The following is a 21,026-nucleotide window of genomic DNA, read 5'->3' on the forward strand; positions in this document are numbered from 1 at the left end:
ACGCACAAACTAAGCTAGACTTTACCAGTACCAACAACTCTCCCACATAAATGGATACATGTTCAAATATCACTACACTTTGAACCCTCAATTTTTATGTATTTAACTAAGGTAATTCAAAAACATGAAAGGAACGAAGTGACGATGGAAATTTTGCAAAAGAATCAAAAACAAACAAGGAAAAAAAAAAGAAAAACGATCTTTTAAATAATATCAGATAGAGGGTAAAGGTGGGATACAAACTACCGACAAAGGTGGCGAATTTCTAACACTGCTCTCTACAACAGAACAATGCATTGTCAATGTTTAAAACCAGGCATTGATGATTACAACTAAACACTACAAATCATGTCCCACATGCTAAATCACGAAAACGGGGGGATGTTTGTACACAAGAAAATATTGAGATGGCCACTCATGATCGACGAATGTCTGCAGTTGGTCACGATGGAGTAATATTGACCAAATCTCTACCATTCACATTATTCGTATCATCGAAGTAAGAAAGTGTCAGCTAAGAGTTGTCTAAACCTCAGCTTTCATTTGTTCGTTTAAATTTTACGTCAAAAATTACTGCATTTTATAGAATCGGTTAACGCGCCTGCGCATAAATGAGAACTCTGTTGATTGTTCCAACTTTAATAAAATGGAGTCTGCCTTAAAAGGAATGATCGGCATTAAAATTTTAAATGTTTTTTCATTTTCGTGCAGAAAATGAATTCTAAAATAACGCGGTTGGGTTAAGCAAGCGTTTACCACTACTACGCCGAGAATTACGACTGATTTTAATATAATGAAGTTTAAAAAAAAAGCATTTAAAAAATACCAGACAGAAATTACGACATGCCAATCACGTGACCATCTCACCTGTCTGGGACCAAGATGAGAGAGCGATAGAGATAGAGAGAATATCTGCCTTACGTTTTGCTTCCTGTATTAGATGTCTCACTGGTTCCCGGCGCTGTAGATGAAGCTGCTGGCTGTTGAGCCTTCTGTGGTTGCTGAGACGTCTGGTTCTGTTGTGCTTGTTGTTGTGGTGGTGGTGGTTGCGAGGCGACTATTTTCGCTGCCTGTGCCTGTCGTTCTTGTTCGTTCAATTCCTTAATAGCTTGAATCTCTTTCTTTAGCTTCATCCTCCTGTTTTGGAACCAGATTTTAATCTGTCGCTCCGTGAGACACAGAGCATGCGCCATCTCGATTCGTCGCCTTCTGGTTAGATAGTGATTGGTGTGGAACTCTTTCTCCAGCTCCAACGTTTGGTAGCGCGTATAGGTCTGTCGGCCTCGGCGACGAAGACCGTTTGCACCTGTACGAAGAGGAGAGGAAGAGAACAAAAAAAAAAATAATTGCAGTATTTGTTTACTTAGAAACATGTATATAATTATATGAATTGTTAAACTGAATCAAATTTAAAAAACTCCAACTTACTAGTCACCGAATGTGGAAATGTTTGTACACGCTAGATGGACAGAAAAAGAGAGATATATAGCGGGAAAAAAATGCACACATATACAGAGAGACAGATGGAAAAAGAGGAGAGAGAAACAGAAAGACAGGCGGAGAGAGAGAGAGAGAGACAGAAAGAAACAGACAGACAGAGAGAGGGAGAAAGAGAGACAGAAATAGAGAGAGAAACAAAGACAGACAGAGAAATAAACAGATCGGTATAGAAATAAACAGAGAAGACAGGATATATATAGACAGATAGAGAGAGGATACAGAGCTAGATAGAGAGACAGAGAGAGGATATAGAGTTAGATAGAGAGAGACAGGAACAGGGTTTTTTTTTTTTTTTTTTTTTAAACATGAACAGTGGATACATTTTTAGCAGAATCTATTTACATTTTATGTACAAAAGCCAAAAAAAATAAGGAAAGTTTTAGGAAGAAATAAAAACATTTCAACATTTTAACTTCTGGAATTAAGAACACAGTTCCTTGGCATTGAATCATTCTCGTATTAAATGTCACATGTTGAAGGTGATGGACTCTTCGGTGATGGTGAAGAGGTGGCCGCCACTGTTCCATTCGCTGTTAAGATGATCAAGAGTTTGTGGTCTTTTACAGTGGAATTGGGATGGGCAGACAGACAGAGAGAGAGAAATACAGTCAGAGAGAGAGAGAGAGAGATAGAAATACAGACAGAAACAGGGAGAGAGAGAGAGAGAGAGAGAGAGAGAGAGAGAGAGAGAGAGAGAGAGAGAGAGAGACACAGAGAGAGAGAGACAGAGAGAGAAATGCAGACAGAGATGGACGGACAGCCAGACAGAGAGAGAGAGAGAGAGAAATGCAGACAGATGGACGGACAGCCAGACAGAGAGAGAGAGAGAGAGAGACAGATAGATACACACCGAGAGACATAGAAATATAGACAGAAACAATGATAGGCAGAGAGATACAGACAGATAGATAGAAAGACAATCAGAGAGATAGAGAGCCAGAAAGACAGAGATGGAGAGCCAGAGAGAAATATATATATAAATGTAGATAGATAGACTGAGATAGAGAGATGAACACAGACAGGAAGAGAAATACAGAGACGGAAGGAGAAAGCATATACAGTATGTAGTAAGCTGTAAAATGGGATACAGTACTTTACAATCCGACACTCGCATCAACAATCGCATTTGTCTTTAAGAATCCATGCAAAAGAGGATGACACTTCTCTCTTTATAACAGTGTTCCGAATGCTTTGTCACTCAAATCTCACTTGAAGTTAAGACGCATATTCAGCGCAGTTAAATAATGATTTCCATTGAACTTAATGGAGTTTTGCCTGATCACACTGATTGTAGGAACCACTGCTTTATAAGATTTCTTTCTGTCTTTATAAAATGCTCTCAAAACTGTCTTGTCCTTCAACGTGTTTTTGTAGCCACCAGGATTTAAATTGCATAGATATTGCAATGGTGTTAATTCTCACTGCAAAAAAGTCTTTTTTACAAAGGACGAGCTGTAAAGGAGTTTTCTGCTTGTTGCTGCACTACTTCTAAACAGACGCCCTCTCCAAAAAGCTAATTGGCTATTTGTTTAAAATATGAGATTACTAAGAGAGCGTGTTTCGGGATTATCTGGTCCCTCATTAGATAATAGCAGGTGGTCTCTAGTGGCAATACGCAAACAAATCAGTTGTAAAGATGCTCAATACGAGCTTTCATACGGTATACAAAATCAGTTTTCCAAGCTGAAATATAGTTGAATCCATATCTATTCAAAGTAGTGCAATACCACGCACTACTTTGAACGCAACCCGTTGCAAAGACAAGTTTGTTCTGCCGTGAGAATTAAAGGTATTTCAATATTAAGGGTTTCAAAATCTTCAGACCCCCAGACAAATATTCAAAAAGTAACAGACTTCAGGTTCTATTGTAATTCAAAAATAAGAGAGCATACGTTTCAAGAGTAAGGCCTCTCCTAACACGATGCAGATGTTTCTTCTTTGTACAGCAAATACAAAACAACCATTTCGTAAAGCATTTCGAGAATCCTGCAGGAGTTATACAAATATAACTCCTAAATGATGATTTGCTAAGCAGACTCAGTAAAGAGAAATCATTATACAATAGATAGAAAGTTTAAAGAGGAGTACAAACAGAGAGAGAATCAAACCATTGATGGATGGACACCGAGATATTTAAAACTTCTCAAAGATTTTGAAAACAGTTTTGAATATGAGGAATAACTAACACAATCAGTTACTTTTTTTTGTAAACTGGAATTATATGAATGCTATTAAAACGGACAGGATAAAAACGGCTATGAAAACAGTAATTGAGCAAAATAGCCAGAGGAGAAACATGATTCTCATTCTACAGCTTGATAAAAATATTCTAGATATACCTCAGACCTTCAACTCGTTTGTATTTCTAAGTCTCAGCTGATCAAAGCAGTCAGTACCCTTAACCATCAGCGAGCCACAGTGAAATCCTTCAATTCATCCTTAAAGGACCAAAGTGTATTCGTCTTTGAACCCTCTTAGGCATCTACGACAGGGCTCTTTAGTATTACTTTCTTTCCGCTTGGAATTGTTACATTATCAAGACCTCTTCCATAAAAAAAAAAAAAAAAAAAACATTCTGTCTCCTAGTTTCTGAATTTAGGCTTATTTTCCTACCTCACAGAGCTACCCGAGAAAGCTGTCCTCCTTCTGAAGGATATGAGTATCTTTCAGAATCAGCCGCTTCAGAATTCATTATGGCAAATTCGTCGACTCTCACGCATGTGTCCACCTACAACTTCTGAGATCTTGCGTGTTTTGAAGCCAGAGGAGATTGTCATCACGCATGGCTCATCAATAATGATGATCCACTCTGCATTTAGAGGATTATAAATCAAAAGTTATCTTACAGATTATCAACACAACTTCTACTTATAAGATGCCTTTCTCTGGCCTACAGATACTTCCTTATCAACATGTTCCCAGCGTTTCTATATAATTAAGAAATCTGGGTTTCCGTTGCTCCCATCACAGTAAAAGGAATACTCATTGAAATACTGAGTCTCGAAGTGGGCAATATGGAAATTCCACCCTCCCATCACCTTATGGCTCAGTCTATGAGTATTAGTTGGCTTCCTGATCTCATAAGGGAAAAAAACGTTAGTTTTCTCCCTTAATATGCTGACTGCTTTATCTCAGAAGCATACATATTAAATCTTTGTCTTCCAACTATGAATGATTACTAAAAAAAAATTTTCCTTAAAACTCAAAAATGGCAGAGAAAAATCAGGCACAACAAAATCTCATATCGACAACACAACAAAAAAATAAAATACAAACTATACAATTCTTTTAAAGATATATAAGAAAAAGTTTGCTTTCTTTTGTTATTTAGCTATAATGACATCATACACATTAAAATAAATAACCTTTTTATATATATAAATTTTGTTATCATAATATTAAAAATGACTTCATTACAGAAGAAAACGCAAAACATTAAAAATGATCTTAAATCTTCCCTGGCTGCAGAGTAAAAAATCAAAATCTGCAGATTATGTTAATATACTTAGAAATATTACAGAGGAAGATGATGTTACATCGGAATATTTAAAAACGCTGAGCATGTTAAAATTTGTTCTGAATAAAATAGCAGAGCTGAAGATGCCCATTCAGAAGAACAATGCTGGTAAAGATGTTCACGTACTACCTTCTAGAATACAAGATAATCCAAATCCATCATCTTTTATCCCTCCTTTAGTAACGACCCTTCAATGCACATACACGATGTTAACTTCTCTCTAAATACCTCAGATAATAACCTTGTTATTGAAAATTGTCGTAAATTCCATCCTTTAAATGTAGATAAGAATTTAAAATATCTTATATATCTCATAAACCATATTTTTATTTTCTTCCTGAAGGTGTGTAATATTCGTATTATCAAGTAAGACCCCACATTAGTGTATGATATGAGGGATCAATGAACAGGAATTCACAAGAGTAAGTGTCAATGTTCATAGTATTTAACACTATTTCTCAATCATTATAAAAGAATAGTTTTAACTCTTAATGAAACATAAGAGTGAAACTATTCTTTATTTAAAAATAAAACTATTCTAAATTGTTTGTTTTTTTGAGATCCGTCGGTTACCGGAGTAGAGCCATAAACACAACAAGTGGTGATATGCTAGAGGTGCGATCCATTTTAAAATTTCTTCATTTGCAAGGCAAAGGAGCAAAACAAATCCATGAGGAGATGAAAGCTGTTTAATGGGAGGATTGCCCATCAATGAGACTGAAATTTTGTAAAACACAGTTGAGTTGTGGGCAAAGCAGAGGGCACGATCACCCAAGAGAAGGAAGACACATCTCAGCCACAGACCTTGCCATTTAGCTAAAGTGGAACAGTTAGTCCTTGAAGACTTTTAGACTATAAATTTTAAAAATCAAGCGAACATGAGCCAGTTTACACCTTAATGCAATAATGAGTTCCTCACATGTTTAAGGATGGCAGCCCAATGGGTTCCCAAGATTGCTGGGTTTTCTAAAAGGTATCGTCTTTATAGATTACCTCCCAAAAGGCAAGAGCATAACTAGAAATACAATAAAAACTCCTTGGGAAAGTTAAGAGAGGTTAACAAGTTGAAGAAATGCGTAAGTTATCCAAAGACGTCCGCCTCCTACGCGACAGTTCTGCTCAGAAGGTTACTGTCACAGTGGACTTTGCAATCGGGTGTGGCTTTGAAAAGCTGTAGGCCTGGAAGAACTTATTCACAGATGAGAAAAATGTGTAGCTCTGGAAGGTAGCTACATAAAGAAGGATGAAATTGCCAGCCAAGTTTCAAATCCCTAAATCAAATCTATTTACCGCCCCTCGTAAATACTATAACTTTCCATGTTCTAAATGCGAATATTATGAAGATCAATTGTTTGTTTCACAACCTTCGCCAACCGAAAAAAAAAAAATGCTTGACAGAAGCAGCATTATATTGACAAACGTCTTGACTAATTCCTTACACAGTTATTTTTTAAAGCAAAAAAAAAAAAAAATTAAGCTGTCAGGGGAAGGAGAGTTTTCAAATTTTTAGCTAACTATATCTAACATAATATTAACCGATTGTATGCACTACTGTTATTAATACAATCAGGAAGTATAAAAGATAATACATTTTTACTAAAATGTAGAATATAAATGCAGAAGCTACTACTTTTCATGCTCAGCGTTTACATCATGAAATAATTATGAGTACGTTTAGGTTTGCCTCTGATTTCATGACAGTTCCTTGGGTTTCTTTGATTAAGTTGTGTCCCAGACATTAAACGTAATAATAAATTGAACAAGCACTATTTCAAGTAGCAGAATCCAACATGGGAGGAAATCGCCTTCATTCCATTTTGAGTTCAAAAATATCAATAGGTTCAATACATCAAATAGGTTCAGTAGTTAACAGTGCATCGAAAAATTCAAATTCTGAATTTAGAAATATTATATAGGGAAATGATATTGAAATTAAAAAGGTATATTATTATTTCTGTAGAATATTTTCTAACATTTAAAAGAATTATTAATAAAATTTGTAAATAATATTTATAATTGTTTTACTAAAATATATATGAATGATAAACTTCTGTAGTTAGGCCCAATAAATTAAGTTATTAGTGCGTATTAACTTTTGACTCGATTTTATGGTGCTTTGGCAATATTAACCATGCGAGGAATTAATTATGCGGAATTAAACAAGGTATGATTTGAAATTACGTGATATGCTGATGCACTAGACAAATAAATTTCTTTTTGAGGCTTTTAAATTAATAAAAACACTTACTTTTGGGTTGAAAAATTCTGGCCAATTTTGTTCATGACATCAGTTTAATGTTTCACCAACTTCAAATCTTTTCAACAATTCAGTTATTGCGATATTAAAATTAATTTTAAATAACAGGCACATAAATGAAGGTAGCCACTTTATGTTGTACTTCTTTTGCTTGATGAAAGAGAGAGATTTCAGATTTCCCTATCTGTTTCTTCTCTGACTTCTCTAGTTCACAAAATAGCCAACCAGCATCGTTCCAGAAGTTGCCTAACCAATCAAAATTCTCGAGGATCCTACAACCAATCAGTGCTGGAGGAATTATCGCCTAAACTACCCATTTAGTGGTATTTTTATGGTCGTTTTCCCCTCTTCTAATTTTGGGAAGCCATAAAACCTTTTAGTTGCTTTGGAAACTCGAAACAAGAATAATAAAAGACATTGCAGTCATTTAACTCTCAACTCCATTTGATGGAAATGTTTGGTAAGGAACAAATCAAATCAAATAGTCCAAAAAAAGTTTAAAATATTTACACACTTTATAATTCCAGGGATTTTATATATTTTCATGGTGCAATCTAGATTTGAATGCATAAATCTATTATTTTACAAACATATGGCAAGGAAGATAAAAATATAAACAATCAAGATTTTAAAAGAACTGTTTTGAGCAGAGTGGACAGTCAAATATGTTTAAAAGGTAGAGTTTCTCGGATATACGAATAATTAAGATAAAGTAAATAAAACAAAACTTATGTTAGATATAATAATTAATGTAATACATAATGTTTAATAAAATGTAATGCATAAGATTAAAATAATGTGGTGTTACTTTCCAGAAGGGTTTAAATAACGAAATAGATTCCAGTGGGAGTAAAGTGGAAGAATTATTAGCAATTCAACAAATAACAACTGAAATGAAATTTATTATGAAGTAAATTTAAGGGAAAATAAATTAATCCGTTTATAAAAAAAGACTAACTGGCACTTCCAAAGAATAATCGAGAAAGCCTTTGTTGCTTTTTCGGCCATCAGACAAGGGCTCACGGGTGCCATAACCTCACATTGATTAGCCAATACACGGAGAATTGTCATGCACCAATTCGTCTATACACAGCAGAGATGTGGTCCTTCGTGCCTGCTTGAAAGAAGTTTCGAGCTTCGAAACAGTCGATTCTGTCTTGGCTGAAATGATCGACACAAAACCTCTGGCAATTTCATGATTCATTCTGCTGGTCAATAGAACAACTGGTATTTTTCATCCAGCAAAATAGGCGAACCGAGCACACGCAATCTATCAAAACAGTTATTGAATATATATTTATTCACGATATTGGCTTCGAATTTTGCATCTACAAAGATAAATCACGATTCATTCGAAAAGCCACAATCACGAATCGAGTTCATAATATTAACGAGAATTAATGAGGTAATTTTTAAATACGAAATTAAGAAATTAATACGTTTGCGCAAATGACTAACTGACATTATAAATCAGGAAATTACAAGTATCAATGCAAGAGTTGACCCAGAAGCGTAATGGATAAAACAATGAATGTTTTTATTATTCTCGGTAAATGTTATAATAAATTTTTTTTAAATAAAAGTTAGTTTTTATTTATTTTCCCAACTATTCCTCGATTTGACAAAATAACTAAGCATATCATCGGGAAGTAACTGACTGATTAAATAAACCAATTACTGAATGTTAAACTGAGAACCTGTTGAAAATGCGTTTAAATTAACATTTTAATTCTCTATGCATGCTGTTTATGATTATACATCCTTCTAGCAGTTAAGGATACACCTTTATGTATTAAAACTGATAATAAAATATTAATCTGATAAAAACACATTGAAGTTAGACATTTTTCGTTTTTATAAAACAAAATAAATGTGATATTTACGTTAGTCTGCTCATTCACTGGCTAAATTCTATATTTTACATGAACAAGCTTAACTTATTTTGCTACTTCTAATTAAAAAGGTCCCATATCTATATTATATTTAATAAAATATATATAATATGAAATCTTAATCTTAAATACCTTATTTTTCTCCTTAAAATAATTAATATTGAAGAAAAGAGCCAATGTACCAGTTTAAGTTTATTATCATTGTGTTATGTAATATTGAGAAAAGAACGAGAACTGAGCCTACTGAATCCATTCAAGGCTTTATACATCTCAATCAGATCACCTCGCAGTTGCTTAGTCTAGAGCGGCTACAATTTGCACAACTTAAAGCATTTCTTAGTAAGAGCATCCCTTGTCCCCTTACAAATCTTGTTGCCCTTCTCTGTACATGCTCAAGTAAATCTACATCCTTCCTAAAATGAGGCCTCCAGACTTGTACGCAGTAGTCAAGGCGTGGCCTCACCATTGCCTTATTTAAAGGGATAATCAACTCCTTATCCCTCCTAGAAAAGTTCCTGTATATTATTGACAAGACCCCATGACGTGCTTCGGCATCCTGCCTACACTGCTCAGAAAATTTCATATCTGACTGCACAATTACTCCCAGGTCTTCATTCTCTATCGCCCTGAGTGTAGTACCACACAGTTTATACGTTTCTCTGGGGTTACTTCTACCCATATGCAGTACTTTGCATTTGTCAAGGTTAAACTTCAGTTGCCACTTCTTAGCCCATCTGCCCAACTTTTCTAGATCAAGATTAAGTCTGATATACCTTCATCGATATTATTGATAAATATTTTAAAACAAGAGTGGACCCAACATCGAATCCTGGGGGACTCCACTAATAAACATTAGTTCACGAAGAGTAGTGTCCATGGATTACAGTGGTAAGGGAAAGACAAGACTTTCCCTTACCACTGTCTTCTCACACTCAACCATCCTTTTATCCACTGTAGCAACTTACCCTTAACACCATTCTGCTCCAATTTGTACAATAGTCTTCCATGCGCAACAGTGTCAAAAGCTTTCCTGAAATCCAAATAAATCATATCAAAATTATTTTTTGCATCAGTTCCTTTGTGACCATATCATAATATCCTATCAAATTTGTCAGACAAGACTTTCCCTTAACAAATCCATGCTGTGTCTGAATTATTGCTGCAATCTTGTCTAGATGATCCTGCAATGCATCTTTAACCAGTGACTCCATTATTTTACCCGGAACAGAAGTTAAACTAACTGGTCTGTAATTACTCGTATCACCCTTTGATTCCCCTTGTGAATTGGGGATACATTTGCACATCTCCAGTGGTTGGGGACATCCCTTAAGTCCAAGGATGCTCTCATGATTATGGCTAAGGGTTTGCTTGCTTCCTTTGCCGCCTCCTTTAATATAACTGGATAGATCCCATCCACCCCAGGTGCCTTTCTTATGTTTAACTTCAACAATTTCTCCTCCACTTTACTCTCAGTTATTACAAGATTATCTAGCTTACTGCCAGAGTTGAATACACCTCTGGCATTCCCCTTCCTGAATAACTCCTCATATATGAATATAGATGCAAAATACTCATTCAGATTATCAGCTACCTGAGCAGGATCATCGACAGTCGCATCATCGATATCAAGTGGACCAATATGATTCATCCCCTTCCTTCTAGAGTTTATATAACTAAAGAAGTCCTTGCTGTTTTTCTTATAGTATCCTTTGCCAAAGATTTCTCGTAATCTGCCTTCACTTGCCTAACCTCCTTTGTGACTTGATTACAGATTAGCTTATATCTGTCGTAGGCTTCTGTGTCACCTGATACTTTATATGCATCCCATGCAATTTTCTTCTCTGCAACGAGCCTCGTTATTTCATCTGACATCCATTTAGGCCTAAACCTTGAACAGTATTTCTTAGATGATATGAAAAGCCTAGTAGTTTCCAAGATTAATTCCTTGAATGCTTTTTAATTAGAATTTGCTGTTCGTAACATCATCAGTTGGTCCCACTGTATAGAATTTAAAAACTGTCTGCGACCACTGTAGCCACCTTTACGAAAGCAAAACCCCTTCCCTTTACCCGTGATGATAAAGGGAAGGGTTTTTGGCAGTACACTGTGATCAGTGCCAACTTTCATTTGCCCAAATAATCACTGCTAGTAACCAATAGGTAGATTAATAGCAAGGTGAGTTTATTACTTTTGTATCCTTGGGTAGCCTCCCGGCTAATTAAATTAAATTTCAAAGAGGCTAATAGTGTTTATGACGTTCATACTTTGTTATATTAAGTTGCGAATGCAGTTTAAGCAATATTAATGTGATATTCATCTCAAATCCTACGTATCAACATTTCAGTATTCGATACCAGAACGAAACCCTAGAACAACTTTAATACCTTTCTCCCCTAAAACAAGTACTCCAATTGGATATGGAATCTCAGAAGAGAATAAGACATGGCCATATTATGGGCGTAAACTGAGCCTGCTTAAAGAAGCACAAAAAAAAGAAAAATTCTGTAATAGTGTGTCCTCCGTGGTAATGTGACTATCAGGGGTCAGACGAAACGTAACCTGTGGACATGGGATAAACCTGACGACGTAAATTTGAAGCACTGGGAATTTGGACACCAACACAGTTGGTCGACGTAGCTCCAAACTTCATTCGATGAACCCAAAGAAACTTAACCCGACGACTGATATATGATCAAGAAGAAAAGTGAGGCAGCAGTAGGGAGATCCTTTTCTACTAATAATTGTACCCATAAAACCTAAGTGGTTCATCCCATTAATTTATTCCCATTAATTCTGCTTACTGATGTAGCCATTTAAAGAAAAATAATGGAATATTAAAGATTTCACTATATTCTAATTTGTTTATTACTTTTTTTCATTAACCAGCTGTAATATTTAGCTGGTATTAAAAGTCCAAGAAAACATTTAACTTATACGAAGAATGTTTTCATTGACTTAAAAAAATAATGTTGTGCAATTAAGACATATCTCTAAAACTAACATTTTCAATATAGTAATTTATTTTTGATTTTCTTAATCCCTGTTTTCTTATTTATTTTATTTTTATTTTTTATGTAGCATTCTGGAAGAGTTATAATGACGTAAGAAATACTTCATTTTGTATTCAAAATCCACGAATATGAAGAGCCTCATCAACTCAAGTTACTTATCAACTGAAGTTATTTCTATCAAGGAAATTTCAAAATTGAACTGGAGCATGTGGATCAGCATTTTTATTCAGATAATAATTTGATAACATTAAATATGAAAATTTTAATATACAGTTGATTTTCGTTTAAATTTAGTTTTATTGAAATAATTTTTAGCTTTTCAGATATCTTATTTATATTATTCAATAAGAATCAAATATAATGCACCTTAATTTAGCAGATATATTTATTTTAATTTTATGTACTATGTCTAAAGTTATAGTATTTTTTAAGTTATTGTGAGCTTGAAGTTAGTAGTTATTATTAAAATCTATAAATGGATAATTTCAAATAGTGATGAACATAAGATTAACTTCACCATTAACTAATCACGTGATCAGGAAAGATTAATGTAGGAGCTCTAATTCAAATGAATTAATCGGTTTCTCCATCATGAGTTCAAGTTAATAATGGATTTGATCTAATGGATTTAAATATAATCTGGCACTCGCATTTGTCTTTAAGAATCCATTCAAAAAAATTTTTTTTTCTTTATTAGATGCTCATAGGACTATCTTGTCATGTAATTTGCCTTTTCAGCCAGCACGATTTAAATTTCACAGATAATGAGGTGGTCTTAATTCTCACAATAAAAGAAACTTTCCTTTTTCAACTAGTTGTCTGGTATTGCACTATTTAAAAAAAAAAAAATGGCCTCGCCTTTTGGCGAGGTTAATACTTTCTTTGACAATTTGTTTAAAATAAAAGATGAGACTGCTATGGCTGCTAAGGACCATCTAACTAAAGTAATACATAATCAGAGCAACTGGTTGCAAAGGCAACTAGAAAAGTATTGTTTTCACTGGGCACATGTACTTTTTAAGATAATTTAATTCTTTCGTGTTATTTTATTCATTTATTCTATAACTTAAAAGGTGCGAAGTCATTTTAAAAGATGATTGAACCTTTTTGTTTTATAAGATAGCGTTATCATGGCAAATAATTACAAATAGCATATTATTGTAAATACAAACCGGGAGCCACAGCAATAGGTTTCACTCATTTGTATTCTATTTAAAATGTTCTCGTGCGAAATATTTTAAGCACAACAGGCTACGTTTTATCTTATTGATAAACTGGGGCACTGGATGACGTAATCACTTCCTAGGGTTCGTTGAGTGACATGCATTGTACAGACTAGATTTTATTAGTGTTACTCAATCGAAAAATGATACTAAAAGAAAACCATAAACACAAATCTAGCGAGTAAAGGTGGGGGTGGCAGATAGTAGTATTTAAAATGATGTCAAGGTAGGAGTTTCACCACACCTTAATTCAAACTCGTCACTAATTAGTAAAACAAAAATTAAACAAGTTTTTATGAACACATTCAAAGTCAAGATTGGAACATTTGTCTTTCGGTATCTTTGCCGATCATGCTGCCACACAAAATGCATGTAGTTTCTATTATTTAATTAACTGCTTAGCCTTCCAAATCTTTCATTCATAACCACGTGACGCATTAAAAATAAATAAAACTCAATGGGTGCGTATAACAAGAAATATGTCAAATAAAATCGACCGAATTCATTTATATTTAAAGTTACTGAAAACATTCAAAACGGACGACTATAGAAAACCCTAAAACTAATAACTACAGTTAGAGAAGTGTCAATAAACTTCGGGAGGATCCCCTTGGATTGAGAAGTTCTAATGTTTCTCCAGTCCACAAAAGCAGTGCTGCCAGAGGGTCTGATTTCTGTTCATGGAGTTTATGGTCAAATATGCGATCCAGCACCATCTCGACAAGAATTGTATCTTGAATGGATCCCAGCATGAATTCCTTAAGGGAAGGTATGCCTGACCAGTCTGGTAAATTACTAGATGTAGTCAACAGACTATATCTAGTTGAATGCAGCTAGCAATTTTTACATTGCATATCTAGACTTCATAAAATCTTTTGATACCTCCCATGGGATTTTATATTCGAAAAATGGAAAAAGTTGGTAAAATCCTACACTGGATCGCAGATTGGCTAAAAGAGAGGATCTGAGAGTTGTCATAAATAGGCAATATTCGGGGAGAATCGACGTAACAAGTGGGGCACCACAGGGACAAGTGTTGGGTTTCCAATTTCTAATTTTCAGAAACGATACTGACGAGGCTGTCTAAGTTTGCTGATTGTTTGAAGATAAGAAGAGTGGTTAACAATCTGAGACATGCCATTTTCCTTCAAAAAGATTTGGGTTGGTTGCATATATGGTCCTAAAATGCTCACTAAAGTTTAATGCTTCTAAATGTAAGATTACCCATTTGTGGAACAGAAATCCTAAAGTTACGTATAATCTAGGAGAGAGGAGTTAAAGTGGTTTAAGAAGAGACTTAAATGTCACGAAATTGTCCATGTAGTATAAAGAGGCGATTGGAAAGGCCCATGGTTTTCTGTCTATGATTTATGTTGTCATTGCTAGGGAAGAGTACGCCATTAACCTTTTTTACACGGAGGCTGCACCTAAAAAAGACGGTGAACTTCTGGAGAGGGTTCAAATAAGAGTGACCAGATTAGAAATGAATGCAAATAGATGTACATATTGAAGAACGGCCTAGAAGGGGTGGACTGAAAAGTTCAACAACTATAAATATAAGTGATCTGATTGACCTGTATGAGCAGCACTGTAAGAGTTGAGTAAAATGAATGGGGAAGGTTTGAAAAGAACCAGAGTGCACAAATATAAAATCTCAGGGAATAACAGAAGATTAGATTTCATAGAATTCATTAGATATAAACTCGCTGCTGCCCAGTGTGGCAGAAACAATGAGTCTGGCTTCATGTTTTCATTTTCTAAAGTTCTCCCTGAATTCTGTTGTTATGGGGGATGTAATTTGTCGTTGCAAGGTGTAAATCCGTGACACGAATGATGTAATCTGCAATATTCGTAAGACCAATAAGATAAAAATGAATATAACCATGTCAATTCACAGTAAAGTAAGAGAAGAGAAATGAGATGAAATGCAGTAGTCGAACTAAGATTCGAAACCGAAATCAAGAGATCCAGAAATAATAGCAAAATGTCATTCGACATATTTGCAGAAACCTTTCTAGTCCACGTTTTAAAGAAACAAAATGACTGATTCATGGTAGCGTCATAGGCATGAATAGGCAAATTCTGTCAGCTAACAGTTGTACAGGTGGAACTGAAGCAACAAATCAAACTAAAAAAATAAAGAAAAATTAATATTCATGTTAAACAATAGGCGTACTACGTATTCCATGTTTTTTTATATAAATTGTAAATTTTTAAAACAAATCCTGGCGTTGTGGTCGTACTGAAACATAATTTTCGCATATACATTTCCTTGTTGCAATAATGGTGCTTGTTTTTCAAGCAGAACTCGTTTTCCACTGTTTGTTTTATAACGTCATTCAGAATTTCGATTTTAAAAATAACATATCAGAAAAATTGGTTAAATAAGTTTGCTTTTAGTCACTATTAAAACGATTGATAATTTTAAAAAAATAACCTTAAATTTCCTTGTTAAAATCACCTTTATAAAAAGAAACAAATTCAAATTTAACTGTTTCTTTTATGCTGAATAGAACGATGTAATTGGCTTTTCTTTATTTTCTGAAGTTTCCAGCAGTTACCAGAAGGTGTTAGTTATCTTCAGACTCGTTCTTCCATGTTTGTGGATATATAGAGATCCGATACAAGTGAAATTATCATAACATAGTTGGTGACACCAAGTTTTGCAGCACATTTGAAGCTTATTGGTGATGAAGGCGAGTTTTAAGCACTTCATGTCTGCTATGGTAATTGCAGGTCAGTGGTAGAGGGATGCTTTCGTGATGGTCGTAAGTGTCTCATATCTTTCTTACATTGAAAGAGCCCACGGACCGTCATTAGGATTGCTACTGTTGTATGGTGAATGCTCTCGTAGGTTGGTAGGACCCCCATCCTCCCCACACCGGGTGGAAAAGATCCGAGTTCGATTCCCGTCGATGACGAGGAATTTTTATGGGCCTTTTCATAACGTGGCTGCTAGTGGGTCTCAGACGAGAGCAGCATGGTTTTTTTCTCTCAAAAACTTGGGTTTTTCATCTAGAAAACAGAAAATTGACAGAACCCAATTTACAGACAGTATACACGAAGCAATATGAAGGCCAACCAATTCCCAATCCAAGAAGTGGATAATGATTCTGATGATGATTCAAGGTAATAGGGATTAAATCTCGGAAGTTTGCTCAAGTAAAGCGACACATTTATCTAATCAGCAAGAATTTGATGACTTAGAGAGGGCTTTGGTCTAACCAAATCCAATGAAGAGCTACTAACATTCCGTTTGGTTTGAAACAATGGAATCTACTGGATCTTAGCTGTAAGACATCCACATACAAAAAAATAGATGCGAATTATGCACGTTTTAACACTGTTACAGAATACCTGTGCTACTTTTTTTGATTTGATTAGTCTTTATGAAGAAGTTGGTATCAGGTAAAATCCAGAAGAGTGGTGTCTTTTCATGGACAGTGAAAGTAAGTTTGAAAGCTGTGTTTGAGAATATACATCCATCGAGTCCTGTTGCCTATTCTGTTCATATTAAAGAAGACTACGGAAGTGTGAAGCATTTGTTGGAGAAGGTCAAGTATGACCAGTATAAATGAGATGTCTGTGGGGATTTTCAGATGCTGGTAGTCCTGCTGGATTTTCAAGGTGGTTTCACTAAGTTCACTTGCTTTGTCTGACTCTGGAACAGCAATGCAGTAAGTAGATTGGACTAAGGGAGAAGAGGATGGTCTGCCAGAACTGAGTTGCAGCCTGGCGCACACAATTTAGTAAACAATCCCTTGGTTCCAAGAAACAGTATTTCTTCCACAACTCCATATTTAGCTGGGCCTGTTCAAACATTTGTTGAAGTACTGAATCCTGAAGGTGACACCTTCAAACATATACAGTCTATTTTCAAAATTGTCTGGTGCAAAAGTAAAAGGTGACATATTTATTGGTCATAAGTTAAGTAGACGTTGGCGTCACTAGACCTGGAAGACAAAATGACTGCAGTAATAGGCTAGCACTTATTAAAGTCAATAGAGAAGAGGCACGAATTCGGTGGGTTGAAGGTATGATAGGCCACTATATGTGGTCCTTTGTTCGGGGGTGATTACACTGACCACAAAAGACAAAATAAATTAAGGATTTATTTCATTTAATTAATTAATTTCTTTTTTTGATTAATCCGGAGAGAATTCTACTTTTAAGTTTCGGTTTTCTCTTGTTTACTTGTAGTAGGTGTTTTGTAGGTCCTTCTGTGCAGAAGTTAAACATTATTAATAAATCTTATAGTGTTATTTATCTTCTATTAGCATAGCAATAATATTCCAGCATTTGGAAAGTTTCGGCATAAATAGGGACATATATATCCTTATTTATGCCGTTTGCTGTGCTATTGGGGTCCATTTCTTTTACTATATTGCTGTATTTGTGACTGGACGCTAAAGGCATAGTGTAATGGTAACCAAATACTCACCAGGAGCAAGTGTTTAGATTTCGTAATGCCACATGACACCGTCCCATGTCTACAAAATGCATCTAGCGCTAAACGCTGACCCGATGCGTGGAAAAATTTGTATTTTTAATGTCATTGATAAGCAATAAGATAAACAAAAACATGCAATCAGCAAGAGCAAAAATAGGAGATTAATGTGCAGCTACGATGAGATGGAGACAAGGTTTTACTAATGCAAAATGATTGAGGAAAACGGTCAGTAATGTTATAAGCAGAAAAATGCATTAATTATGGTTATGTGCTCTTCTTATCAGGAATTATATTGAAAACTTTTGAGCTATGAGTAGAAACATTAAAAATGTTTGGAAGAATAAGGCGTACGAATCTATTTAAATAATCATTCGAAGGATATTTATTTAAATTATAAATCGTGGAAGACAGAAACCACCACTAAGGTAGAAATAGAACCATTCTAGGGGAGTGGTAACTGTTGTTTTGTCGCCTTCAAGAAATAAACAAGGGCCTCTGGTTGGAGAGGATGCAATGCTGTTACGTTTATACACAAACATTACACTAAAGAAAGAAATTTTGCGGTTAAAGTGTTCCCTAGTTGAAATAAAGAACTTGAGAGATAGTTTATGGATGATACCTCAGCATTATTCGTTAATGCCGAGGGTGACATTTCATAAAAACAGTGAATCGTTTATAAAATCCACCCATCTTGAGGTTCCGCCCATTTTGATTTCAGCATGAAGCATTCCTGTTGTTTTGTTTAGGGTCGATTTTTTACACATTCAAGATGACTCAGGCATTGACAGCAGGTCTTTCATTTCCTTGTCGTTTTGACTTTAAGTCCTGCTGTAGCACTCGAATGAATTATACCTAATGAGCTCTGTAACCAGGACCCTCATGGAGTATTTTTTGAGGAGTTAAAAACTGAGATATCTTTGATTTTCTATCTCAGCATTCAAATTTTGATGTAAAAGAACATCCAATACTGATGTTCGCTACCTTGTTCCTTTTCCAAACATTTGCTTTGGGGCTCCTTATTCTTAAAGTGCACCGTAGTCACACTTTATTTGTCAGAGTTGGAAGGTGCCACGGTATGGAGATATAATCGTAAAACAGTCATCAAACACGAAGCGTATCAGATTAGAATATTTATTACCTGTCCAAAGAGGTTTATGACTTGTTTAGGAACAAGAAATGGCGGTCATAAAAGCCTTGTTATAAACACCTGCGACAAGCATCAAACGTTTCGAAGAAGGCCAGCTGCTTTTTAATTAATTGTAATTTGACTTTGAGTTAATGATAATACTTTCTTTCTCTAGCAATATCTGCGTAGGAGAGTTAATGAACAATTGTTTTTATTTATATAAACAGTACCATCAACTGATCTTTGGAATAAATCTAATAATCTGGTTAGAACATCAGTAGGTAATTATAAATCTATTATTCATAATGAAATCACATCACGTGCAATAATAATGAATACCCGATCTGTATATCCCATTTTCATTTTTGTATAAAATGCTGGTGTTTTTAAAAAATTCTATAAAAGTAACGAACAGAAATAATGCAAGACTTCAGTAAATTGAAATAAATAAGTAAATAAAAGAGATGCAAAACGAAAAGATTTTTGTAGGATTGAAAGTTAGAGAATTAATGAACAAGGTTTCGACGTGGTCTTCCGAGTAATTAATGTTTGGCTACTATTTCGAGTTTATTTATACTGATTAGAATAAAGGCTGGATTTTGAACAAAGTGATGATTTCTATTATAAAGGAAGATAGTATGAATCAGAGCTGTAATACTCAATGTTCTACGTTGATAATAATATTAGTAAATTAATAAGAGGAGTTTACCTCAATATAGTACGTGGAACACTTCCGTATGATACCCTCCAGAAAAGGAGGGTATCATACGGAAGTGTTCCACGTACTATATTGAGGTAAACTCCTCTTATTAATTTACTAATATTATAAAGGAAGATAAAATTGACTAAAAATAAATCAACAACGGATCCCACTAAAACAATATTTTATTCTTATTGGGAGCAGTTTCCTGCGATAGGGGATACTGTTTTTAAACTCAATTTGGCTGTCTATACACCACAGCAACTCATTCTTCACTGTAACAGATTTGGATGCAACTTGGCATTGAAAAATCTTAACATAATTCATCGACAAAATTGAATTTCGGTCGAAATTCTAGAGTGTAAACTGTTTCTGGAGGAGCCAGAAAGATTCTCTGGTAAGAAAGGGATGACAACTTAACTCCATTGAAGAGAACTGTATTATGGAAGCCCAGGCATTGTCTAGATTCCTTTTGTATAGGAAGAGGCTGCTATTACAGTAGTAGCACAGAAATAGCAAGGGAAAAGTTAGTTCAGTGTAATGGTAGCCGCATAATGCTCTCAGTTAGCAAGCAATACACCAGTCTTCTTGTATTGTTGTGGGATATTCGACCACGCAACGTCCGTAACTTTCAACAAGCACGCTACCACATGAACACTCCAGTTTTCTACTTTTTTTTTTATATTAAAGTACAAATTTTTCGCGTATGTGTTTTTCGTCTACTTCCAAGATATTTTTATATTTCTTCACGATTTGATTATTTTAACCAAGCACTATAAGAAAAATATACTTGCAGAGAAGATTCACCCTATAGCTCTCCAAATGTCTGTACTTATATCTAAGATCAATGTCTTTCCACATTATTGAGAGTGTCCGGGTTCGTGTCCTATCTAAAGAAGAGGGATTTAAGAGTTTTCCACACCATGGTCACGAGTTTCGATTTCTGTGAAGTTTGCATGGGTCTGTCGTCTGGAAACTCTTGGTTTTTCATTCCGAAAACAGGGACAATCGACCAAGGTTTACTCACACGATGTACTGACTTTAACTGCCTAGAAACTTATTCAAACAAAGCCTTCATTTTGTTTTTAACCTCGTCTGTCTGCCTGGAAGCTTGCGCGTTAAATATACAGCATTTTTTCCCACTCCACCTCCTAAAAGTTCTCCTAGCAAGGTCCACTTGAAATCCTATAAGTGCAAATCAACGTAACTGCTGATCTATGGGGCAGAATCTGCCTTAAATCCTTCCAAATGGCACGGCTACAGAGGACCTACCAGTCAGAAGTCAAATCACAATTTAAACTTAACGCTTAAAAAGATGGGACAGGGTGCTTCACTGAGTTATAATGCACA

General features: G+C 35.0%; 1 protein-coding gene across 1 annotated transcript in view; it reads right to left on the bottom strand.

Annotated features, from left to right (window-relative positions):
- Nucleotides 1-236: 236 nt before the first annotated feature.
- Nucleotides 237-21,026, bottom strand: part of LOC150075098 (homeotic protein ultrabithorax-like) — a 38,400-nt gene continuing 17,610 nt past the window's right edge. The window contains exon 2 of the mRNA XM_090388688.1: nt 237-1,306. Coding sequence (XP_090244814.1) covers nt 918-1,306 — 389 coding nt within the window. The 3' untranslated portion in view covers nt 237-917. The remainder of the gene's footprint in view (nt 1,307-21,026) is intronic.

Source organism: Mastigoproctus giganteus, chromosome 14 (assembly GCF_048544385.1).
Source record: "Mastigoproctus giganteus isolate SK-2022 chromosome 14, ASM4854438v1, whole genome shotgun sequence".
Lineage (NCBI taxonomy): Eukaryota > Metazoa > Arthropoda > Arachnida > Uropygi > Thelyphonidae > Mastigoproctus > Mastigoproctus giganteus.